General features: G+C 37.8%; 1 protein-coding gene across 3 annotated transcripts in view; it reads left to right on the top strand.

Annotated features, from left to right (window-relative positions):
* NELL2 (neural EGFL like 2) overlaps nt 1-27,633 on the top strand; it is a 376,415-nt gene that overhangs the window by 48,043 nt on the left and 300,739 nt on the right. For all 3 annotated transcript variants that reach the window (XM_053555545.1, XM_053555546.1, XM_053555547.1), the window contains one exon: nt 15,142-15,292. In XM_053555545.1, coding sequence (XP_053411520.1) covers nt 15,142-15,292 — 151 coding nt within the window. The remainder of the gene's footprint in view (nt 1-15,141; nt 15,293-27,633) is intronic.

Genomic DNA, 27,633 nt, shown 5'->3' on the forward strand with positions numbered 1-27,633 from the left:
TCAACAACATTTTGGGAAGGATGTGGCTAATGAATGCACAGTACATAAATGGTTTGGGAAGTTCCCTTTTGGTGATTTTAATCTTGAAAATGAGCTATGTGGACAACCTAAGTCCAAAGTGGAAAATGATGAGCTAAAAGCTATAGTGGAAGTGAATCCATTTCAACCTGCATGTGAATTAGTGGCAAAGTTTGATCTTCCTATTCCAGTAATATTGAATCACATGAAACAAATCAGCAAGGTAAAGAAGCTGGATCGATGGGTTCCACACGAATTAAGTAAACATTAGAAGAGATATTGTCTTGATGTTTGCCTTTCTTTGTTGTCATGACATAAAGGCAAACAATTTCCACCTCAGATTGTTACATGAGATGAAAATGGATTCTTTTTGACAATTGCAAGCATTAAGCACAATGGTTGGATAAAGACGAAATGCTAAAACACAGCCCTTAACTAAATAAATATTGATCAAAAAAAGCTAATGGTGTGTGTTTGGTGGTCCAGTGCCCGTATTATCCATTACAGCTTCATGAAACCTGGTCATTTGATTACAGGGGATGTCTGTTTTACCTGGTTGGATAAAACAAGGAGGATGCTTGCCATTCAGCAGCTGAGATTGGTCAATGGGGACAGGCCAATCCTCTTGTAAGATTTAGCCCAACCGCATGTCACAGTAACAACACTGCTCAGACTGCAAGAGGCTGGACTTGGAAACTCTCTGTCATCCGCTGCACTCACTGGACCTTGCCCAACTGACTACCACTTGTCGCAAGCTTTGGACCACTTCTTACAAGGAAAAATATTCAATTCTCAACAAGCTGTGGAGACACCTTTTGTGATTTCATCACCTCTGCTCACTCTCCAGGCTTCTTTGCTGCCACATAAACAAACTAGGGTTAAGATGGCAAAACTGTGTCGATAGTTTAGACATATACTTTGGTTAATTGTACTGATTTTTGTTTGAGATATAATAAACTAAACCTTTGATTTGAAATCGAACATTCATATTTAATGACCTAATTGTTTCTAGCTAGGTAACCATGTTCTTAGATAAAAGTGGACAGTTTTATGACTAAGATGAGAAAAAGAGTTATTGTTATTAGAGGACAATTAGCAAACTGCCACAGTGAAGCAGACACTTCATTCTTTTGGATTATTCCTGATTTTTATTTCAGAATTCTCCACATGATCATTATGGAAAATATACGGAACACTTACTCTGTGCTCAGTATGTATTTGTTGAACTCATTCATGTGAGCAGGAAACTGCAGGCAACCCTCAGTCTAGGAATGGGCACTTCAGGAAGAAATCTTTCCTGGCAGTGGGAGAGACACTAGCTTGGATCAGATGTGCCGCTCCTGGGGATGGATCAGTCAGCACGGGAGATTGTATGGCTTCCAGGCAAGTAGAGCCCAGAGATTAGTTTAGATAGTAAGGGAATCTTCTGTACTTTATGCAGAGGTAGTATCGGTATATAAAATGAATTTAATTTAGAAAAATCACCTCATAATTGTGGGAAAAACTTTAAGAGGGTAGTAAAATGGGGCTTGGGGAGGGGTGTGAGTATAAATGAGAGTTGGCGGTGGTGTCTACTCTGGTAAATGGAGCAAGTTCCGTGGCCCCTACAGCTCACAATCAGGCAGGCAACATTTGATAGTTCTAGTATTCTGATATTTTTTGGCAAGATTCGTCCATTCGTGGGGCAATGAAGAGAGGTTTGGCAAAATCCTGACAGAGCAGCAAAGCTTCCACCAAGCAGGTAAACGTGCAGGGCAGACTATAGCATTCCAGGCTGGGAAACGGAAGTGGAAGGTCAACTTTCTAGACTACTACACTAACCCCTCCCCACTAATGGTGGGGTTAGGAACCTATTTTAGAGCCACAGATTTCCAGAGCTCTTTTTTGTTGAATCTCTGAGCAATAAGACTTTTAATTTTAAGTCCCATTTTTGATCTTCTGGCATCAGGACCTGGCTCTGAAACCAAAGGGGGGACATATATGGGGCCTGGGAAAACCAGGCCAGGACTGACAGGAAAGCCAGTGTCTGGAACTCTGGATTGAGGCGTCAATTACAACGTGCCCCATGTCCTTGGTGCTTCATAATGCTAGTTTCTCTCCTATGGTGAAAATAATAACAGAAAAAGAAAGTAGCTCGATTTTGATAGGGTGATTAATCATGATAACTGATATTTTGGTGTCTTGTTATTCTGAAATAATTTGATTATTATAATTAGAGAAGGGTAAAGGCAGAACAAACTCCTAAAATTGATACCTCAGGTCAATTTAGCCTATTAGGTGTAAGATAAAATTATGCATTTCTGCCCTTTAGCTTTACATAATTGATGGGGCACTATGTACTAGCTCTTCAGCTATTCAGCAAAGATTCTCTGAGAATCTGATTGTGAAATCTGAGGTTGCACAACTCATAACCTTCACATTTTATGGATGTAAAATTATTTTATAGATGATTTTTTTTATTCCTGTCAATTAATAGGTGTCAATAAAATGTTGACTCTATATATTATAATAGAAGCGTCATCTGGATCTTGTTATGTTTTCTTCCTTTTTTTTACACTAATCATTTTACTAAAGCCAAGTCAAACCAGTAGCAAATGTGTGTATAGAAAGATAATTAGCTTTTTGAAAGGACTTAAAATTTTTTTTAAATTAATGTGAGGGTGTAGATGATTAGGTGACATTCTTTGTGTTTGTTCGGTAGAGTCCGAGTTGTAGCTGAGCTCCTGACCCAGGAGGTGTGCGTATACTCTTACATTGTACTGTCAGGTGAAAGCACCCCAGTTCCCTTCCCTCCTTCTATGCCCCTCTGCCCTTCTCCCCCTCCCTCGCACTTGAGTTTGTGGTTTTCTCTTCTGGGTGTGTATTTATTCATCTACTGGTTTCACATTAGTATTCAGTACACTGGATACTTGCTTTTCCATTCTTGTGATACTTCACTAAGTAGAATGTTCTCCAACTTTGTCCAGGCATATACAAAAGATGTAAAGTCTCCATGTTTTTTATAGCTGAATAGTATTCTGCAGTATATATATAATCTATAGTTTATTAAAACATTATGGGTTGATGGGCACGTGGGTTGATTCTACATTTTGGAGACTGTGAGTTGAGCGGTGATAAACATTCTAGTGCATATGTTGAAAGGACATTTTTAAATTTCCTCTCAGGTACTATATAAATATTTGCTCATATCACAAAGGAAATAAAAGAATGGCTTTTGATTCAGTTTTCGTTTAAAAAAATTTTTGTTTATATATATCTCTCTTTTACACTTACAGTTACTCTCTTAATATATGAGCACTTGACAAACAGTAAATATATACATATTTAAAACATAGCTAGATACTGTGAATGGATAATTTAACAATGAGAAAAATTACTTAATTCATGTGTTTATAAACTTTAAAGCTAAAATGAGTGATTTGTGACGTTAAATAATACCGCAAATACCAATAACTGTTGTTGGTACAGAAAAGTGCAGTTGAGCCTTTGCATGTATTCTGGAGGTTAGAATGAAAACTCATGGTTTTGGGGTTTTTTTGTTATTGTGCTGTTTTAAAGAAATTTAAATAATTCATTTATACAGGGTTTTAATTGCTTTAGTCAAGGCAGAAGGATGTTCTGTAAATTATGATAGTCTGTTTCAGGGGTCCTCAAACTACGGCCCATGGGCCACATGTGGTGGTGTGAATTCTATTTGTTCCCATTTTGTTTTTTACTTCAAAATAAGATATGTGCAGTATGCATAGGAATTTGTTCATAGTTTTTATTTTGAAACTATAGTCTGGCCCTCCATCGGTCTGAGGGACAGTGAATTGGCCCCCTGTTTAAAAAGTTTGAGGATGCCTGGTTTGTTTAATGCTCCTCAGGTATTTTAAGACATTGGTTCGTGATATTAGCTGACAAATTGTAGGCATTCTGTTTGGGTTCAATTTGATATAACATTTTGGATTGGTTTAAATAAAAGTCTAGCCAGCAGATTACTGATTCTTAAATTTACTACATGTGTTGAAATAATGTTGATGCTCATTGACAGGTAATGAGGTAGGATCAACAGGGGGAATACAGCCCGCCTATTAAAGTTAGGGATGACATTGTCCTCACCACCACCATCACAATCAATCACAGTCTTCGTTGTTGTCATCATCATTATCATTATTCCTTTTATTTTCTTAATGTTTCTGATGCCATTTTTAAGCAGTGTTATAGGTGGAAGATAGGATGATAAAGAAGAAGACTATTTTGGTTGATTTACCCTCTCAATTTTGCTGGTTAACTTCATTGATGAGGTTCTGTTTCATACGAGCCAAAAGCACTAATCTGACTATAAACTCAAGTACCAATTTTAATTTTAATCTGCAGTGAAAATTACACCAGTGAACAAAACTAAAATATTCATAGTGGTTGATCACTATTCCTCTCTCTGAAGGAAAATGTGCCACAGAAGCCAGATTATTATCAGATGTTTGCTTGTTAGCATGGAATAAAAACAAGTAAAACGGAATTACCTTAATAACTTGTATTATATCTGTTATATATAAAATTTTAACATTTTAATTTTATGTTCCATGTTATAGGGACTTTTTATTGTCTGTAGGGCCTTTCCCCAATATCCTGACTAAATTTTATTCTTTTTCATTAATGAAAATCCCAACATGCAAGTAAAATGATTTTGCTTAATGTCAATCATTTATTTAGTTGCTGGATCCAGGAATAGAACCTGCTATTTTTTTTTTATTGATTGATTAATACTTTTGATTTCTGGTTGTATTAATGTATGTATGTCTTTTATCGGGTTGAATATTCACAACATTAAGCCAACATACATTTTTATTAATATATGAAGAAATATGTTTACCGTGAATCGAATTAAATTATAATTAGTTGTAGGTTTGAAAGATATTTTTGAAATAGTTTGGGGTTTTAATGGGAATAAGAATGTAGAAGGGAAATTTCCAACTAGCCTTCAAAGGATATGTTTTTCACTCTCTTCCCATGGAGGGATAGGGGTCTTAAGCATGAGGATGTGACACAATTAAATATGGATTTATTCCATGAAAAATTGTGTGTTACTGATAAATTTTGCCCAATAACTTGTTAAGCAGAATTATTTTAAAATTACCTTTTAAAGCAACTTTTTCTTTCAAAATGTAGTACAGTTTGCTCTTGGTAGTTTAGATTAGGGTATATAGCTGAGAGATTATACAATGTAAATAAGTTTGTATATTTGAAAAACCTAACCAATCCAAAGATCAAGAGAAACTTATTTATTTATCTATAGAATGCATTTTTACAAAAGTTAATTTAAAATGGGGGTTTATCTGCTTGTGGAGCGTGTGTGTCCTACCATGGTGTTGGCAGGACACTGTTGCGTTGGAAGCACATTGGCCATGTTAGAATATTGGGTTGGCCCCTTGAATTTGGAGGGTTCCTTGCTTCATACTGCCACAACTGCATTTGGTATTTTCTAATGTGGTAAGTTCATAGAAATGAATGCAGATCTTGAGTTACTTATGATGATGACCATAACCACTTGGTTTCTCAGTGCTTCTCTTTTCTCATCTGCAATCTCTCTTATTATGAAGCTAACAATCCTACTCATTCAAAGTTGTTATGGGGCCTAAATGAGATTGTTCATGTTTAAAGACTTTGCAAACTATGCATATAGTGTTATCAAATTTTAATGGCTTTTAAAATAACTATGATTTCATCTTGAAAGTTTGCGTTATAAAAACATGGGCATAATGAAGGGAGAATGAAAGTGACAGATAATAACTATACTAATAGTTTTAACTTAGTACATTTCTAACCTAAATTTAGAAGACAATAACATTTCATAGTTAAGTACAGAAAAAAATTGGTAATTTTGTGAGTTTCAGAACATTGTAAGTCAATCAGTGTATGAGATTAGATAGTTTTTGAAATTGAGTTTACACTTGGTATTTTTATTAGTCTGGTTATGTAGGGGAAAAAAAATCAATTCAGGTTTCTACACACTGCAGTGGGCAAAAACTCGTTTGATTCGTGATGGCAGTTGTAATGATACTTGTTAATTGCAAAAGAAATTTCTTCTCCTTAATTCTACTACTGACTACTAAAAATATTTAAAGGGTTAGAAATGTTAACAATAAACTGTCTCAATAAATAAATTGAGAAAACAATATGATTTACAAAAGCTACAAAAAAGTAAAATACTTAGGTATGAATTTAATCAAAAAGGTGAAAGATCTGTATATTGAAAACAAAGGAAAAAAACACTAATGAAAGATATTGAAAAAGACACAAATAAGGGAAAGATACATGTTCATAGATTCATGGAAGAAATAATGTTGTTAAAATTTACATTACTACCCACATCATCCCACAAATTCAATGCAACTGGTATTAAAATTCCAATGACATTTTTCATAGAAATAGAAAAAAAATCCTGAAATTTATGTAAGACCACAAAAGCCCCTAAAAAACCAAAATGATCTTGATTAAAAGGAACGAAGCTGGAGGCATCCCGCAACTTGAATTCAATCTATTATACTACAAAGCTGTAATAATCAAAACAGCATGGTATTGGAATGAAAACCAACATATAGACCAAGGAAACAGAATAGAGATCTCAGAAATAATTCCATGCATTTGTAGTCAATTGATTTTCTACTAAGATGCCAAGAACATACAAGGGGAAATGCAGTCTCTTCAATAAATGGTGATGGGGAGTGAAATCAAACACTTGTCTTACCCTCTGTGTTTTTAATAAAATCCATTCAAAATGGATTAAAGACTTAACTGGAAGACTGGAAACTGTAAAATTATTAGAAGAAAACATAGGGAACTCATGGAGACAGAGAGTAGAATGATGGTTACCAGAGGCTGGGAGGGTAGTGAGTAAGTGAGGAACAACTCCTTAGCATTGGTTAAGATATATATATATATATATATATATATATATATATATATATATATTTGGACATAGCCTTAAAAGGATCAACCACAAATGCAAATGTAGACAAATGGAATTGTACCAAACTAAAAAGTTCCTGCCCAGAAAGGGAAAAAAAATCAATAGAACAAAGAGACAACCCACATAATGAAAAAACATATTTGTAACCCAGACTTGTGCTAAGGAATTAATATCTAAAATATTAAATAAGAAACTCATGCCACCCAGTAGGAACAAATAAGCTGATTAACAAATGGGCAAGAACCTGAGTAGAATTTACCAAAATAATTCATGCAAATAGACAAAATATACATGAAAAAGTGTTCAACATTACTCACTAATCATCAGGGAAATGTGAATTAAAGCCACAATGAGATATTCGCATCTCCTCACACCAACATGAGAACACATGTTGGTGAAGATGTGGAGAAATGGAAACTCTTGTGTACTGTTGTTGTGAATGTAAACTGGTACAGCCATTATGGGAAACAGCATGGAAATTCCTTATGAAATAAAGAAATAGAACTATCATGCGACTTTGCAATCTCACTTCTAGGTATATATTCAAAGGAAATGAAATAAATATCTTGAAGCACTATGTGTATCTCCATGTTCATCATAGCATTATTCGCAGTAGCCAAGTCTTGGAAATGGCTTGAATGTCCATCAAATGGATAATCAGTTGTGGTATATACACATAGTGAAATACTACTTAGTCTTAAACTCGAAGGGAATCCTATGGTGTGTGAAAACATGAATAAACCTGCAGATCATAATGCGAAGAAAATAAGGCAGGTGCAGATAAACAAATGCTGTATGATCTCACTTACATGTGGACTCCACATAAAGTTGAATTCACAGAAGCAGAGTAGAATGGTGGTTGCTGGGGCATGTGAGATGGGAGAAATGGGGAGCAATGTCAAAGAGTACAAAGTCAAAGAGTACAAGAAATGGGAGAAATGTCCAAGAGTACAAAGTTTCATTTATGTAAGATAAGTTCTGGAGATCTAATGTACAAAATGATCCTTTTTACTACTATATTATATACTTGAAATTTGCTAAGAGAACAGATCTTAAATGTTCTCACTAAACATTGTACCCCATGATTGCATTAATGTACACACTTATGATTTAATAAAAAAAGAGAAAAAAAGTGGCTACTATGTGAAGTAATGGATATGTTAGCTAGCTATCGTTTTACTTGGGTATACTTAGCATTTCACAATGTATTTGTATGTCAGAACATCATACTGTATACCTTAAATATAAACAAATTTAATTTTCCAATAATTCCCCAATGACAAGAGGAATTTGGCCACTAAAATAAAAGGAAAAAAGAAACTCCCACTGGACTTTCTTTTTCAATAAAAACCCATATTTGCTACTACCTATATAATTGCACTGAGTGTGGTCTATTTTAGGAAGAAGTAGTCACTTTTCTCTCTTTCTCCTTTCAGTGTCAACTATGTGTTAATATGTATGTGAGGAATACATAGCACATTGTTTAAATCCCTAGAAATTGTTACTACACCTATATATGAACTCATCACTCCAAACTAGTGGTCCCTTGACTACAAATGGATATTTTGATGTAATTCCTTCTGAGTTGCTTCATTATTTATTAATAATTGATTTAAACTGCCATTAGTTATTCTCTTAGTGGTATTTTTAGACTCTGTGCACAATAAAAATGGGAAACGAAATAAATTTGAGGTTGAAACTCAAGTAGTTCTCAAATTAAGAAGCACCCGGTGCAGTGTGGGCATGTTGATAAACTTTTCTCTAGAGTTAGCAGCAGCATTCTAAGACTCCTTTTCACATCATTTTTTTTCTCTGAAGAGGCAATTCAAATCTTTGCCCTGCTTTGAAATGAAACGAATTTCCATTTATATTGATTTTTGTCCATAAAAATAATCATTCATAGTTCTCTAGAAACAGAGTGGTGGGCAGGATTGTAAGAATAATTTAATTGTCGAAAAATGTTTATGTCAACTTTTAAACCTGGAGAATGATATTTTATGGCTAAATTTGGGATACTTAGAATGCAAGTAAGCTCAGAAAATCACAAGGGTACTAAGGTGGTTGATGGTTATAGTGGGTTCTATGTCTCATTGTGTGGGTAAGAGTAATAACAATGACTCTATAACCCTAAGAGCTAACTCATGCTGTTATTACATGCTTAGAATGATACACGATGGAATTGGAAGCTCGTTTCTCTGGGTTCAAAGTTTGTTCTTGTAACCACTATACTTTATTTTTCTAATTTTGATGATTCCTATAGGAGGCCTTATGGAGAGAGTGCTTAATACATATTGGAATTAAATTTTTAGTTCTAAAATGTTAATGATTAACACAAATAAAGTAAAATTAATTTGCATTGGATGGTTTTCTCTTGACTTCATTTTCTGGTTAGTACCAGAACTGGATTTTATAGTAATAATCTTGGGAATTTAGAAGTCTCTCTGAACATTATGTAATCCTTGAGGTGAAAGTAGAAGGCAAGAATGCTGATTTACAAATTGGAAAACAGAAATGCAAATGGAGAAAATGACCTTTCTTAGAGTAGGGTGCTGGTCCCATATGCCGGAGGTGGTGGGTTCAAACCTAGCCCCGGCCAAAAACCAAAAAAAAAAAAAAAAAAAAAATTGATGGCATGTATGTTGAGAAATAAAGTTTTAAAAAAAAATCACTACGAAGCTAGTTCCTTAGGGAACTAAAAATGTTACATAATTCCTTTGTTCTGGATTTTTTCTGGTGGTGCCCTTATGAGCAGTTGTTTGTGACTGGAGACTAAGCTTGGATAGAGGGTGCCACGTTCAGGAGACAGTGCAACGTGGTGGAAAGAACAGTGGCTCAGAAAGGGTCATCCCCGTTAGACCTCTAATTCACTGGTGTCTTTGGGTAAACATGGAATCCTTCTGTTTGTTTTTTTCTTATTTTAAATAAAGAAGTAGTAATTGTTGCTATGATCAAGTTTCCAGGGTTTTGTGAGAACAAAACAGAATGTGGGTTCAAAGAAGAAAAAAAATGTTATTATAAAACTGTGACGCACAAAATTGTACGGTATCTTATGTGCAGCATTGTGTGTGTGTGTGTGTGTGTGTGTTTGCTCCAGTTAAGCTTCTGGGTAGTAACTACGTGTCCCTGGTGGGGTTTAGGTTCAGTGTTTCTGAGGTCCATCCATTCATCCTCCTCTCATTCCTATGATTCCTATGATTTACTCAGCATGCCTATGGCTTTAGACACCCTATTGTGGTGATTTCTAAATCTAGTTGTCAACTTGGACCTTTCTGATGAAATCAAATCCCGAAGCGCCAGCATCTTACTTCTGCATGCCGGTCCCGTAGCTCTTAAATCACCATTCCTAACACTGACGTCCGGAGTGGTGCCACGATCCTCCTACTGCATTTCCGACCATTTAGGATTCTGGTGAGGGACTGTGGATTTAATGGGATTCATATTCTCCCCTTTCTTTTGCTTTTGGCATGTGGCTCATCATTGACCAAGTTCTTTAGATTCTTCTTTCTAAACAGCCCCTGAATCCTACCCCTCCTGTTTATTCCCGTGTCATTCACAGAGTTTAGGCCCTAATAGAGTCCTTCCATCATACATAATAAATTCTCAGAATATGTTTGAGGGGACAATAATCTTATTAGAATAAGGTAAAGCCTCTCAATGAATCCCCAACAATTAAAAAAAAAATTAAAAGAAAAAGAATACGGTAAAGCTCAGTGGCAGATGGGGTTCTGTTGACAGGGAACTGAAACTCATGGTACGATTGTGACTTCTTTTAGGCACGCTCTCTGTCACGTGCATGTTCTGGGCCCCTGGGCTGGGAGAGCCAGGTGAGGAGACCATCCCAAGGCCACAGTAAAGAAGGCCAGTCTTCCTCCCTCCCGGGGATGTCCACACTGCACCTCATTCCAGTCCCCGTGGGACACTCACTCAAGGCCTGGCTTTTAAATACTTACGCAATGAACTTGATTAATCAGGATGGGAAAAAAGAAACCTGATGGGGCTTTTGGTGGCCATGTTCATTCTGCAGGGTCCCTTCTTCTTTCAACCCACCCCCACCCCTGCCTCCCCCCACTACTGAGGGAACAAACAGGAAGTTACGGGCTGGGAGGAGAAATTGGACTGTTGAGGATTGTGACACAGTACATGTGAATAAGCCTCAAGTGTAAGCTGGATGGAGGCCTCACAGCACCCCACCCACCCCACCACCCCTGGGGAGGCGGACGCTGGTCTTGCTTGGCCGGTCTTCCGAAGGACTTTTTTTCAGCATTTCTGAGCACATCACCCCTTGGTGTTCTCTTGGCTCTCAGGGAAATGCCTGGAAAGCAGTGCAGTGACTGGTAGCTCTGTGTGACATCTCTAGGCCAGGTTGAAAGAATCAATACCTTTTGGGAAAATAGGATGTTAAAATATGGTCTTTAAAATATGTAAAATAAAACATAAAAGTTAAGGATTACCCAAGTTACCAAAATTTTCAAGTATTCTCTGTTTTCATTTTTTTTTTCCTTTCTTCAAATAACCTTCCACACAGCCATGAGTGAATTTTTCTAAATGCTGATTGATCACTTTTTTTAATGGTTACCTTCACCTGCAGTTACCTTCACTGTGTTTTCAATCCTGGTGACTTACATTTTAATGATACTAAAATGTATCATTAAGTTCTTCTGCCTTTCACTTTAAGACCAATCTTTGCATGCCTTTTCATCTAAAGGTAAAACAACATTAAAAAACAAATAAAAATAATACATACTCTCAACTCTTTCCATAAGCCAGACTCCAAAAACAATCAAAGAATAATACAGGGATTTAATGAAGGTTTTCTGCACATACAAGACGACAAAACTACCTAAAAATCCTCTTTGAGCATCTTTTTTTTCAAGGTTCCACCTCATAAGGCAGCTACTACAGATTTCTAAATTGCTTTTCTCTTGCTGTAAGAGTTCACATTCTCTGGGCCGTGTCCTTGGATGTCTCTGTGGGTTTGATCATTTGTGTATTCAGTGTAGCTCTTTCTCTATTTTTCTCCTTTGCATCCCCATCTATCATCCTGCTTAGCAAGACAAAGGCTGCTGCTGAAGTTCTACCTGCTTGAAAAGAGGAGAAGCATAATACATATTTATAATTTCATTTTAATTTGCTTTTATCTATCAAATGAAAATTAAGTAATGAAGTTTGTGAATGTTTTAGTTCTATATAAGTTTGAGTGAATTAAACGTTAACACTAGATGAAATCGTTCTCATGGAATTACATTTTGTGTGCTTCCTTAAGGAAGCAGAAGGTTTGAGAGCTAGGAGGGATTATACAGAATCCCTTCCATAGCCTGTCTTATCCCCGATAAAGCCTGAGGAGGAAATGTTGTGTTGACCATGGCAAAAACTGCTGATTATTGTTGTGCTTTTGTGTTGCGAATGTTGAGGGGGAATATATGGAAGTTTCTTTTGGCAACAAGAAAATTTCTTTTTTCTAAAAGTTGAACACCTGTGCTGAGCCTGACTTCTTTGTCCTGGAAAGGACCCCATTCCGGGACCAAATACCAAGGCAGGGATGGGTGATGCTCTCATTGGTCAGATCTTTGTCACATGATGAATTGTAACAGAGAGAAAGTCATGGGGTAAAAATGGGGAGTGGTAAATATGAGGTTTTGGTTTTTTTTTTCTAGTTTTTGGCTGGGGCCAGATTTGAACCCGCCACCTCCAGTATATGGGGCTGGCGCCCTACTCCCTTGAGCCATAGGTGCCGCCCATGAGTTTTTTTTTTTTTTAAACCAAGAAAGTAAATTAATAACGTGCTAGAAACAGCATGTATCTGTTACATTGGCCTACAAGGTTCCAGCCTTATCCAGTCCAGCTTTCCTATCCTACTCATCCAGCTGTGGCTGAGAGTCATCTCCGCTATGTTATGCCCTTTCCTGCCTCTCTGCTTTTTCACAAGCTGTTGTTATGACTGGAATATTCTTCCCTTCTTTCTTTACCTGGTGAACTCCTGATCAAATGGCATCTGTTTCATGAGCCTTCCCTCCAGCTGTCATCGGCTACTTTTCTCTCTGATCCGCTAACACTTTGTACCTCTCTCTGTAACAGCACGTCTTTCATTGTACTGGATTGTCACTTCTACCACTGTGCCTGCGTCTCAAGGGCTTTTCCATGTCTTTGTATTCCCAGTGATGGACACAGAGGGTGATGGATGCAGAGGGTGCCAAAAATGTGTACACTTTAAGAAAGGAAAAAACTGTATTGAAATTATAATACTCAAGTCACATTTGACTTCTGCAACTACAAGAGATACAAGATACAATATGCAAGATAACAAACCTTATTGTAGATATTTAACATCAGAATTTTAATGCCCTCTGTATTTTTTTTTGCCAAATGTACATATTTAGTAGGCTGTAAGAGGAGCATGAATATTTATAACATGAGAGACATGATCTTTATGCTAATTCATGGGTCTGATGTTCAGAAAATGGCAGCATTATCATGATCTGAGGGTGACGTTTTCCGTCCTCTGATGTCAAAAAGGTGAAGCAGAAAACCAAAAATCCCTCATGGTGCATTTTCTGTAGAATAGTCAGAACCACTCCATGCTGGTGGCCCCTTACCAGGAGGGAATGCTGGTCAGTCTCTGTGCCTTCTGCCACTCTCTCCTGTCCCTTCACATTCCGAGCCTTTTCCTCTGCTCCACACAGGTGATCAGGTCTGGCTTAGAGGCGGGGTGACCCAGGGGGCCCAGATTTCTGTACTTCTCCAGCATCACTTCCCTACACAGATTCCACTGAGTCGGACATGCCCACTTTTCTAGAGAAAATTCTATGACCACGTCCCTGAATGTTAACAGTCCCAGTTCCTGGATTCTGGGGTGTCCTGCCATCATAGATCTTCTACTAGCTGCAGGTCACAATAGGACAGGAGCTGCAGCAGAGCGGCCCAGACCTCCCAGAGCAGTGGAGGAGGAGCAGAGAGTCCCGATGAAGCTCTGAGGGCTGGTGCAGGAGACCCATCCCCTGTATTGTTGTTTCCTAAATTTATGGGCCTAGAAAGGTGGGAAATTGGGGGTTAATTTTCTAATCAGTTTCACCAAGGTTGTGCTTCTCACTCAGGTTTCTGCTGTACCACTGCCCAGGGAGTGTTTGGAAATGTGTGGCTGTGCTTGGTTTATTGCAATGACTGAGGGCTGGGAGCCACTGGCATTCCTTGGACAGGGACCCACGGGTGCTAAATATTTTGTGACGCAAGGGCCGGTGCTTCACCAGGAAGAATTGTTCTCTCCAAATTCCAATTCTCCCACTGAGAACAACTTACCCAGGCTGAAGCATAGAAAATAGGAGAATTATTTGGTCACAAGACAAACTGCAAATCTCCTTCCCATCCATCTCTATGCCTACTGTGACTAGGAGGCCCTATGCCCAGTTAGCAGATGGCTTGAATGATAGGTTTTCCTGTCCACTAAATCCATCTCTGTTCCTCTCTGTTTTCCCCATATCTTTTAGGGCCTGAGGTTGGAGTACAAAACCATATGGATGTGCAGAGTAAAAATTTCTCCTTTCCCAGGCGAACTTCCCTTGACTAAACTTTCTCCGAGCCTGGGGAGGAGATGGGAACTACATTCTATGTACTTTTTTCTAACAAATGTGGTGAGATAATTTGATCTTAATGCTTTATCCACTGCACAGAAGACTGAGAGTGACTAATTTCAAAGGTCTTTTAAAAAAATCTCTAGCAAGCCTTCTACTTAAAGACACCCGCATGGAGTGTGGCACGTAGATGTAAATCCAGTTTCCTCTCGTGAGGTGTTGGGAAACCGAATGTCTAATGTCGTGTAGCCACTATTCTAGGAAGTGCTTCTCTTTGTTCACTGTTGACACCAGGGATGCCTGTGCTATCTAGAGCACAGGAAATGTGTAAGGAGAAGACTTGGGAATGTACTTCTTCAAATAAGGTTCTTTAATTCTTTTGCCTCAAAGGGGACATTTTTGAAAAAAAAGACTCCGAAACACAAGTTGGATAATTCACGTGATTTCATGGTCCTATGTTAAATATAGCATAAAGTCACATTGAAGGAATTTATCAGAGCGTATGAAACTTGGTATTTATCAGTTTTTCAGTGATGTTGCGTGTAAAAGGGACTGTATAAAACGAAATTCCAGTCTATTCTTAGTATATGTTTATTTCTCTTTTAGATACTCCCAGAAGCATCAAAGCATCTGCACCTACAGCTGAACAGTTTTTTCAGAAGCTGAGAAATAAGCATGAATTTACTATTGTGGTGACCCTGAAACAGACCCACTTAAATTCTGGAGTTATTTTCTCAATTCACCACTTGGATCGCAGGTAAGGATGGCTGCTGGAGTCTCCTGTTTCTTCACTTCATATGCTTAAAAGAACAGATTAGAGAGAAATGAAGAAAATCCAGATAGGACATATGCAAGATTGATTTAAAATAGAATGATTCTGCTTCATTCCACAAAATCACAAACACAAAGTAAAAGCAGAAGGAGCTGTTCCTTTTCAGGTTGCTAAGAGTGCATAGAAGTCACTGTTCTGAAAACAACTTTATAAATTAGTACGAAATTTGTAAAGAGGTATCTCTCTTAATTTGTTAATAGTTATGCATAAAAATGCTACATTCTAATTCTTTGTGAAATTTCCTGGGTTTAGAATTTAATAGCTTTATAATTTTTATCACTGGCAGATAATTGTTTTACCCCATTATTTACAGTGCAATGTGTTGAATAAAAATGCTGTGTACTATCGTCTAACTTCTCTTGTATAGAGAACAGCGGTTCTCAACCTGTGGGTCACGACCCACGGGAACTGTATTAAAGGGCTGCAGCATCAGGAAGGTGAGAACCACTGATATATAGAAGCACGGTAGGAGGACTGGTGAGTAAGGAGGAGGAGGAGGGAAGGGGAAGAAGAAAGTCATTCATGGCCCTTGGTATTTACATAAATCACTGCTAACTGGTACCAAATAGCTTCAAATGGTCCCTTCCTGAAAGAATAACCACTGTTCTGACCATGAAAGTTTCTTCATGTTCATCATGAGCCCCTGTTCCACCACTTACTATCTGTGGCCTTTGGGCAAGTCACATCACCTCTCTGGGTCTCAATTTCTTCATGTGTAAACGGGACTCGTAGTACCCACTTCGTAGGTTGTTGAGAAGATTAAAGCATTCATGTAAATAAAATGCTTCACATCAATAAAAGCTTTGATCCTGTCCAGTGTGAGCATAAACCTCTCTTTACCTTGTTCCTCTTATTGGAGATGAGGCAGCCTGGGACTTCGCAAATCTTTACTAAACACTAAAAGGCAAACACAGTGTACAGATGTGGAGAACAAAACGTGGCAAGTCTGGCTAGAGAGGACTCTCCCTGGGGACACTCCATCTGGCTTGCAATAGGGACTTGTAAGACCGTCTGTATCTCCAAGTGGTAACTTCCCAGGACCCCCGCTTGGGTTCCCTGCTTTCCCGGTTCTTACCTGTGTTTGAGGGGAGGGTGCCATCCTAATACTCATCCAGTAACCGGCTTGCGCCCTCCTGGGAGAGGTTCCTGGGGGTTTTCCCTTAGCACGCATGTGTCTGGTCCCAGGGACAGGCCTCTTCTCAGGTCACTGAGATCAAGTGAGCTCCTTGCTTGTAGCAGTGTGACTCTCACCATGTCATTTGATCTTAATAAAAGAAGATGGTTTCTTCACAGAACAACCTGATTCCTACTTGGTAGGAAAATTTCCCCTTTATTTTGTGAACTGGATTTTTCTTTCCCGTAATTTTCTCCCACTGCCCTCTTGTAGAGACAAGGAACTCGCCCAGCCTCTTCCAGATGACATTCTGTATGTACATATGTGATGGTCACGGCCACGTCCTCCCTTGCTGCTCTTGACTCTGGACTGACCAGTGCTGGGTACACATCTGCTGCTTTTCAGGCTGATGGGTTAGCACTTCATTAGATCTGCTGCCCACATTTACATGAGTGATGATGGTCACTGTTTACAGTGGTCCCCAAGACTGAATACATTAACTGTACACACTGACCAGCATCTGTAATCTTGTAATCTGCAAAATTTCCATCTAATACTCATTAAAACAGTGTGATATTATGTTAGCACCTTAAACATTGTTAGTGACATGGACGCCTGAAATACAGTGGCTTGCTCTCCTTTCTTACACTTCGTATAAAGTAGGTTTATTGAGATAATAGGGATAGCTTTATATTGACTTATTTTATTTAAAATAATATAATTTTTTTCAACTATTATAGCTATACATTTTCATTATCAAAGATGTAAAAAACTGAAAATTGTAAAGAAATAAGAATCAACTCATACTACCAAAGCACTAGCGCTGACTCTGTCATGTTCTAATCTAGTCCTCTGGTCTGTGTGCATGGATACACCATATTTTGTTTGATCAACCTCCTACTTTGGATATTTACCTCATTTCCTGTTTTGAGTTTAATAAATAACACCATGATGGACAAATTTATAATAGATCTCTGCATCTAATTCTTACGCTTTCTAGTTACACTTTTTAAATTTATTATTAATTCTGTAATTTCTTTGTACTTATTCTTTCAGTTTGTATCATCTATAAATTTGATAACATTTCTCTAAACAAGATCCTGCTTGGGATATAGTACATTTTTCCCTGATGCTTTTCGTCTGCTAAGTAAGCTGATGGTTACTAGACTTACCATGTGCAGGGTACTGTGCTCCGTGCTTTCCAGGTTATTAATTCATTTGTCCTCAGTGCTCAGTCCTGGGAAAGAGAGTGCAAACCTGGAGAGGGAGGCGAACATTCCAACCATAGCTCTGCCACTTACTGGCTTTGTGACCTTGTGCAAAATATTTCACTCTCTGTACCTCAAGATCCTCATCTGTAAATCTACGTAAAGTGCTTGAAAATACTAGCTAACAACAACAACAAAAAAAATCCACAAACGTCCCACAGTAATACAAGGTCAGTACTGTCATTTCCGTTTTACAGATGAAAAGGCAAAGTTTTAGAGATCGGGTTTTAAAGGTTCCACAGGAGCGGGTGTGATTCCAGAGCCCCCCTCCTGAGTCTCTGGCCTCTGCCATTTCTTCTTGTCTGTGGGGGACTGGAAGGTTCAGTTCTTCCCTGCCTTTTTTTCCCCTAGAATCGCTTTGCTAGTGGATATTTAGGACAGAATCAGGACCCTAACCCACCTCTTCTGTTTATTGATTCTGGTGTTTTTATCAGTGCACTGTGTTACCCCCTCACTTCCTCTCACCCCAAAAGACCTTGTGTCTTGGCTTACATTGTTTTTTTTTCCTGTTATGGTGGTTCAAACTAACATTCTATAGTTTTCTTGCCTTTTCTCACCCATCTCTTTAGTTTTATTCCATGAATTTTCCTTAACATTTATTTCATTACTTTCTGCTTTCTTTCACGCACAAAAAATTGAAGGTGGTTTGTAGAGATACCTATGGGACAATAAGATAAAATAAAATGAAACATGGAAGTAAGGGCAAAGAAAAAAATAGAAATCTGGTTACATAATCAAGAGGCTGCAACTATTCTTGGTGCTGAGCCTAGAGACGTGGCTCAGTTCTCATTCTCCTATAGCTTTTTATGGCCAAAGAGAGTGAGTGTCCTTAAAGAACCAGTTTCGTGGGTTTTGTGTTGCCTGGTGACATCAGGCCACAGTACAATTTAGAAAGTCAAGTCTGCAGTGACGCTGGTGACATACATCTAGGTGTGAAGGTCTTGAACTGTGCTGCAGTTTGGAGGCACTGTCGTGGTGATGTGCAGGACAGTCCTATATGACCAAGTTTTCTTGCTCCATATGCCATTAGCACCTCCTGTATGAAACCTGTTGTAAAGATCATGTCCTTCAGGCCATATTCCATAGAAACGGCTTTTCCCCATGTAGCTCTGTTAACTGGCAGCGATCAGGTGCAGGCCTAGCTCTCCATTAGGTTATTCTACTCATGTAGTAAGAGCGCTTATCCAAGCCTGCTGAAGGTTGCTCATTTTTAAGTTTTCTTGGGATAGGTAGGGTGAGGTGGGGTAGTGGTGCTTCTTCTGCACACACATTCCTGCCTGCCTGATAGAAAGCACAAGAATGAGAACTTGAGCCCTCTTTCTGTGGACTCGGGCTGTCTGAGTTAGACCTCAGAGTGTCTGCTACCGAATAAATAAGTAAACATTAACATTATTATTGGGGACGGTGAGAGACTGCTTCTGTCTTCCTTGTACCAGCTCCTGACTCTAGTCTTATCTCCCCGTGGGCTGACTGCAGTGAGCACCTGGCCGTGCAGCCTGCTCTGAAGCCTAATTACACAGTGGGAGGGTTGGACATGGGACTGGGAGTGGTGGAGTACCCTTCAGGAGGGTACAGGTACCAGGGGTGTGGCCAGTCTGCTGTGTCATCCCTTTCCTTTTTCTCTGCTTGTCCCAACCCTGGCTCATATTTCAAAATTCCACTTGTATCTCCATGAAGCTTTCACTCATCTTTCCAGTTTATGTTAATTTTTGCCTTTGTTAGCTTCTAAAGCATTTTAAAAATGTATGTCACTCCTTTTGGCATGCTAACATATAATGTCTTTACTGCTATTTAAATGTTTTATGAATACATCTATGTGTTAATGATATAACACTAAAAATGGAGCCACTGAACATCTCATTTACTGAATTTGATTGTAATTGTAGCAAATAAATATTGTTTTATTGATTGTTTTTTGAGACAGAATTTCACTTTGTTGCCTTTGGTAAAGTGCTGTGATGTCATAGGTCACAGCAACCTCAACATCCTGAGCTCAAGCATTTCTCCTGCCTCAGCCTCCCAAGTAGCTGGCACTACAGGCACCCACCACAAGGTAATGCCCAGTGATTTTTTTAGAGATGGGGTCTCACTTTTGCTCAGGCTGGTTTTGAACTCACGAGCTCAAGTGATCCACCCACCTCAGCCTCCCAGAGTGTTAGGATTGCAGGTGTGAGCCACTGCACCTGGTCACAAATACATATTATTAAAATTTAAATTTTTAAATTTTATTTTTATTTATTTATTTGAGACAGAGTCTCACTCTGTCACACTTGGTAGAGTGCAATGGTGTCATCACAGCTCAAAGCAACCTCACACTCATGGGCTCAAATGATCCTTTGCCTCAACCTCCCAAGTAATTGGGACTACATACACCTGCCATAGTACCCAGCAAGTTTTTTCTATTTTTAGTAGACACACGGTCTCTCTCTTGGTCAGGCTGGTCTTGAACTCCTGAGCTCAAGTGATCCACGTGCCTTGGCCTCCCATAGTGCTAAGATGATAGGTATGAGCTACCATGCCCTGCCAACTTTTTAAATTTTAAATTGTAACTTTTTTTGGAATTGGTAATATATCCTGTGTTTCAAAATTTAAAAGGCATAACAGGATTTAGAGAGAAAACACCTACTTCCATCTCTGCTCTGGGATCCTCACTTTCTATCACTGGTGGGGCGGGGACATAACCACTATTATCAGTTAGGCAGTTTAAAAAGATGAAAAGTATAAGAAGACACTGCAGCTCATCCAGTCAGTGGTGTGCTAGACGGAGCTTACTGGCTTACAAGAGTTGAAACTTTGTGAAGTAGTTGACTTCACTAAAGTAGCTTGAAAATTGGCCACGATGTGAGCACATTATGTTATGGAAATTGGCAAATGCTACAAAATAGGGATGTTAAAAATATACTTTTTCCCCCCATGGGCCTTAATTTTTTTCATATTTTTCTTCTACTGTCTCCTATCTACAAATGGATAAATGGACCAATGTCTTAAAATTATTTCTCTAGAGAACAGAGAACCAATTGTTAAACATTTACCAGTATACCACTACCTGTTTTTCTGGCGTCTACAGATAACCACCATTAACACTCTGAAGGATAGCTTTCTAAAGTTTTTATCATGGGAACTTGTGTAAAATATTTACATAGTTGATAACACAACATAGTTGAAAGCGCAACAGACGTAATTAAGGTTTTCTGATATTCAGAACTGTACGTTGGACTTGTGCACTCCATTACATCTGTCAAGTTGTCATACACAGTTAGATGCTAAATAAATATTTGATGGATGATGAAATGAGTGAAAGATGAAGAGAAAGGTCATCATGGGTGCACCAGGGACGGTAAATGGCATCACGAAGTTTTCATCAGGCTGTGACAATAGGGTTTGGAGAATGCTCACATTGCTAATCTATCTTGAAATGTCATTAACTCCAGCATAGGGAATTTACTAACTGGCAGCCAGTGCCTATAAACAGCTGTAAGTCAAGTTCTTAGAGAATAACGACATTGTAATGACCTATGTATGTAGCAACACCTCAGCCACTGTTTCCATGCTGCATATCTAATCACACAACGTAGTTGGTTTGGACATATGAGACTAATGGGCACGTTTGGATGCTAGGGTATCTGAAGTGGGTGAAAGCGCAACAGAAGTAAGAAGGACAGATTAGCACGGTGTCTCAGAATTGGTCTGGAAATATCCCTGCTTCTCTGCATCCCCAAAAGGGCTTCAGTTAGACCTTGTCGCTGAAACCCAGCTTCAAACAAAGTGGCAGAGTTAGGGTACTGATGGGACCTCATCGGGAGCTCCCTGGTATGCTGTGAGTGAGGGCTGATTCAGCCTCCCAGACTGAGGTGCTGGTTGCAAATGGTGTTCTGTAAGTGAGGGCTGATATTAAAAGTCAAACCGCAAACTTCACATGAGTGCAGTGTACAAAGATTGTGGACTCTTCTGCCCTTTCTGTAGATACTGACCATCATCGGCATTACCTAAAACAACAGACAATACTATATGGCACTTGCTGGAAAGAATTAAGATACTCAGGCTGGTTGAAGGAGTTCTCTCCTCAGACTTTGCTGATTATGTTTGAAAAGGAAAAAAACAGAGAATAGAGAAATATTTTGAAGCTATACATTCACTTATCCATTTTTAACATACAAGAGAAATATGAATAAAGGCTCATTGAAAAGGGGCAGCCCCTGTGGCTCAGTCGGTAAGGCGCCGGCCCCATATACTGAGGGTGGTAGGTTCAAACCCAGCCCCGGCCAAACTGCAACCAAAAAATAGCCGGGAGTTGTGGCGGGCTCCTGTAGTCCCAGCTACTCGGGAGGCCGAGGGAAGAGAATCGCTTAAGCCCAGGAGTTGGAGGTTGCTGTGAGCTGTGTGAGGCCACGGCACTCTACTGAGGGCCATAAAGTGACTCTGTCTCTACAAAAAAAAAAAAAAAAAAAAAAAGGCTCATTGAAAAGCAAAGGTATATCTTTCAGGAAAAATAAATGAGAATTTTTCCACAAATTCTAAGAGGACTCTGTTCCCTTCTTCTGTGTTTTCAAAACTGTAGTTTCTTCAGGATAAATGCAATTCTTCTGTAGATAAAGTTCCATACTGTAGATTTGGTGCAGTTCCCTAGATTGTGTTCTTAAGTTTCTATATTTTTTTCACTTAAAATAATCTTGGGCTTTATATATATAAATTCATTTTCATGGAATTATTAGAAATTTTTCTGATATCCAAGATTTATTTATGCTTCTAATTTGAAGGCTTTGAAAATAGCTTACATGGAAATAATTTGCGGCAATAGCTTTGCAAATAAATACAAAACTGTCTTGTAATTTGCCATCATCTGCATTAATAAACTTGAGGTAAAATAAATGAGATTTTTTTTCCTGCTCTCTTAATATTAATCATCCATTCTGGGTGAGTAATAATATATTTATGTATGAAGTTGATAAAATGTATCTTCATACTTGTGAGTGCTTGTCACGTATTAAGCCATTTCTCTTTCTTGACATTAGTAAGGAAAAATTAAACTCGCTGGCCATATTTACTTGGCTTAATGGTTCTGAACTAAAAGATGACTTTGTTTATTATGGATAAAATTAACAGACTTGACATAATAGCCGCTACATTCTTTGCTTTTTGATTGCACTTTACTTAATAAATAACATTAAAGATAATAGGAGTTATAAATTAAATGTTCAAACTCCAAGTTCTATGTAATTAAAAAAACTTAGATTTTTTTTCTCTGCAAGTATTTCTATATCATTACTTACCTTTAACAAAAATCACATCTCTGATGAGCATTTTAATACCTTCCATATCATTAGGAGAGTTGCAATATATATTCTAATGTGGCTAAGTGCGCATCCATCACTACCACACAGGCATGGTCTGCTGCTCATCAAAGAACCTGAATGAAAGTTAAGCCTCAGCAAGCAATGGGAACTTCTCATAATTCTTATACGTACCAAGTTTGTATATGGGTGAAGCGATGGACACAAGTACACATTTTAGCAAACATACAGAGGTTATCTCATGCAGCGCAAATCTCCCTTTCATGCTGAAGAATCTAGACTTTCTTTCACTTCCTTTTAGTATGCCAGTCTTTGTGTAGGGCCAAAGAGTAAGTGGCTGCTGCTTCTGTTGCCCATAGACACAGCTGCTCATACCCCCTCCCATCACTGCTGTGGGATGCAGAGAATAAGGGCTATTTCCAGGCCATCGTCCGGTTTTGACTACTTCCAATTATCAGGCACTAAATATCTTTGGCCACTCCAGAGCCCTCCCACTGTGGCCGTCTCCTAGCTCCTTGCCCTCCTCTCTTCACGCCAGGTGGGCAGAGTGCCAGTCCCATGGCTGTTGCATAGGTAGCTGTTACTCAGGAGCAAACCACCCAGGTTTTAGGAAACCGACTTGGTGCTCCTGCTGGAATATTTTCATACTACCCGTTTCTGTTTTGCCATGTCATTTTTTTTTTAATGGTATAAGATGACTTGTTCATTAGAAATAATTGGCCCATTATATAATGGTAAGCTTTCTACTTTTTTAAAAGTTTTTTTTTTTTGGCATTAGAAATACAGGGTGTCCCAAAAATTGCCCCAAAACTCATCATACATAGGGAAATGGGAAATTATAGCTAAATCTACCTTCATTACATGGTTTTACAAAATATTCATAAAATATTCTCTACATGGTGGCAACCTCTTTGTGAAATTTTGTCATGAGTATTTCTAATGATTTAAAATTTTTCTAAATACTTTTATTAAATTAATATTAAATCATAGCTGTGTACATTAATGCGATCATTTTTGTTCACTTGGGAATGGAGAGTTTGAGATTGGTATTTGTTGATTTTTTTCTTTTGCTTTGCTAAGGATTTGTGACTTAGTTATATCTCTTTTTGCCCTTTTTGAAAACATTGACATGTAAATTTTAGGGGCCTAAAGTTCTTTCAAGTCGTAAGCTTATCCTGAGCCAATGACTTACTAATACCTTATTTCATATAAAGGTTGTTTATAAATGGAGATTTCTTTTTTCAGTCAATGGTCCAGAATAATTTGTTTTTGTGGAAAGAGTAAATCCGTCACCTGTATAAATTCCTATTGTGTGGAATGTTTTAGGCAGGAACATTTTGTTGATAGTTTTCCTTGTAAATGATGCCTTGTAATTAAATGCAACACCATTAGAGGTTGTAACTTTTGTAACTTTCCAGAAAACTTAATTTTTTTCTTTAAGAGGATTTTTGGATTCTGAATACTACTTTGTCATACGTCTATTATTTGCTTGGTTTTACTTTATTTTTTTAAATTTCAGATTAATATAAAGGCATATACAAGTAGGTTATGCAGTTTGCATTTGTTAAGGTTAAAGTCCGAGTTGCAGCTGTGTCCTTCACCCAGGAAGTGTGCCATATACCCCTGTATTGTACTAGTTAGGTAGGAGCCCACTGAACCCCCTCCTCCCACCCCACTACTTGAATCTAACTCAGTTTTTCTTTAATGTGAGCCTGTAGTTGTTAATCTACTAGTTTCAGTTCAATACTAAGTACACGTGGTGGTTGTTTTTCAAATCCCATGATATATAGCTTAGGAGGATATTCTCCAAAGCCATCCAGGTTGTTGCAAAAGATGGAAAATCTGCATCTTTTTATGGTTCAATAGTGTTCCATGGTATACATATACTACAGTTTATTACTCCATTCATGGGTTGATGGGCACTTGGGTGGTTCCATATCTTTCTATAAACATTTGAATACAAATGTCTTTGTGGTAAAATGTCTTTTTTTCTTTTGAGTAGGTACTTAGTAATGGCATTGCAGGTCCAATGGTAGGTCTACTTTGAATTCTTTGAGGAACTGCTATGCTGCTTTCCATAGAGGATGTACTAGTTTGCAGTCCCACCAATGGTGCGTGAGTGTTTCCTTCTCTTCACACCCTGACCAGCATCTGTTGCTTTGGGACGTTGTGATGTGGGCCATCACTGGAGATAGGTGAGATCTCAAAGTGGTTTTTGCATTTCTCTGATAATTAGGGATAATGAGCATTTTTAAATGTGTTTGTTGGCATTCTTCTGTCCTCATAAGAAAAGTTTCTGTTCATGTCTAGTGCCCAGTTTTTAGTGGGGTCATTTGCTCTTTTCTTGTTGATTTGCTTGAGTTCTTTGTAGATTCTAGTAATTAGCCCTTTGTCGGACTCATAGCATGCAAATATCTTCTCCCATTCTGAAGGTTGTCTCTTTGCTTTGTTGATTGTATTCTTAGCTGTGCAGAAACTTTTTAACTTGATCAGGTCTCATTTATTTCTGCCACTTCTGTGATTGCCAGTGGGGTCATCTTCACAAATTTTTTCCCTAGGCCATTAAGATTAAGAGTTTTTCCCACACTATCTTCTTGGGTTTTTATGGTTTCATGCTTAGATTTAAATCTTTTATCCATTGTGAGTTAATTTTTGTAAGTGGTGAGAAGTGCCAGGGTAGTTTCAGTCACCTCCATGTGGCTAACCAGTTCTCCCAGCACCATTTATTAAGTAAGAATTCTTTCCCCCAGTGTATGCTTCGGTTTGCTTTGTCAAAGATGGAGTGGTGATGTGAGGCTGGTTTCATCTCTTGATTTGCTATTCTTTGGCATAGATATATTTCTCTGTTTTTATGCCTACTATTTGCTTGTTATTTTAATTCTTCCTGGTAGTTTTTTGTTTGTTTGTTTGTTTTTTGCTTGTTTTAATTGGTTTTCCCTATTTTGAAATCAAGTAGTCTTGTTTTTTTAATTTTTTTTATTGTTTCCCTGGCTAACTCTTGAACAAACTTATAATTAATTTTAGTGTAATTAAGAAACGAGGCTGTAAACATTTTTCAAACAGATAACCAAGTGTTCCAGTTATTTAAGTGATCCTCCCTCCATTTGAAATGGAATCTTATATTTATATTATAAATCGTTTCTGGGTTCTCTCTTCTGATTCATCAGTTGGTCTGTTTATGTTTTTGACAGTAACACATTTACATAAACACCCTTTTTTATATTATAAATATAGGTCTTCCGTGCATATGTTTAAAAAATGCAAATGCAAAATAGTCATTACCCAGATGAAATATATTGTTGTATTCACAGGTGATATTCAACATGTTTAGTAACCAGTATGGCATGAGCAGTAAAAACCAAAGAAGGAAAGTGATGAATTAGAAATGACCCTGATTATAATCAACCAGTATGGCTATTTCTGTATGGACTGGTTATGTGTACATCAGAATTTTATAATATTGGATAGATACATAGATATAGATCTTGTCAAATTTTGTGTATATGCAGTTTCCTACATGTTATAAATATATATGCAACACTCATATATCATACAAAGTTTTAATTCATAGCAGTCTCATTAGCTATGTCTTAGTTACCTACTTTCTTCAACAATGATTAAAACGTTTTCCATTTCAATAGGTGAGAAGTGACACTTTGTTGCTGAGGTTGAATGCTTTTCATACACTTATTGGTCACTCAGATATTCTTCTATAAATTGCATTATATACATTGTCCATTTTCCTATGTTTTCTTACTTATTTAAATGAGCTCCATTTAATAAGGATATTAACTTCTTGTCATGTGTATTTTTCATGTGTCTTCTGGTCTGATGTTTTTTGATGTACTAAATTTTCTTAAATGACGTGCAGTGGAATCAGTACTTTCTGTCCCTAAAAGGTAATGGGATAGTAAAGAAGGAATTTTTTTTTTCTCCTGCAAAAGAGAAGGCCAATTAGAAAACTCAAGAAAAATGTAAAAATCTTATATGAGAAATTTTGGTCCAATATATCAAGTGCAACAAAATGTAGCATGATATTGGAAAATTGTTGGAAGTAAGCAAAAAAGTTAATCTGTCCTTGAAGCTATTGAACATTCTCCTTTGGGTGTTGAAGAGTTTATGTCACTCAGACTGAAAGAGCAGTGATCTCAGCACGTTATTTGACTTCACAATTAATACCACATGTAGGCATAAACTGAGATAATGTTGATTAGTTTTCCATTGATCTTTTAATTGAGATCTGAAAAGGGATAATAGAACATTTGTACTGAACTTTCCATCTTGCTCTGACTTGCCATATTCAATGTGTGATCTATTTTAATGCTCTTTAGTCTTGCCTAATAAAAACAAATTGAATTTTGGACTTAAATATAGGTGTGGTTATCTAGTGCAATGAGCGGCATCAGTGCCATTGTTTCAACAGCCCATGTTTTCTCACAGATATCTAATGCCACCTCAAATTGTAATCAGTGTTGAAGTCTGTTTCTGGGCCTTGTATTCTGTGCTGCTAATTTACTTGTTGACTATTGCAGAAATACCACCCTACTCTGATTACTATAGTTTTATAAGACTTGGTATCTAATAGTTCAAATC

Source organism: Nycticebus coucang, chromosome 12, assembly GCF_027406575.1.
Source record: "Nycticebus coucang isolate mNycCou1 chromosome 12, mNycCou1.pri, whole genome shotgun sequence".
Taxonomy (NCBI): Eukaryota; Metazoa; Chordata; class Mammalia; order Primates; family Lorisidae; genus Nycticebus; species Nycticebus coucang.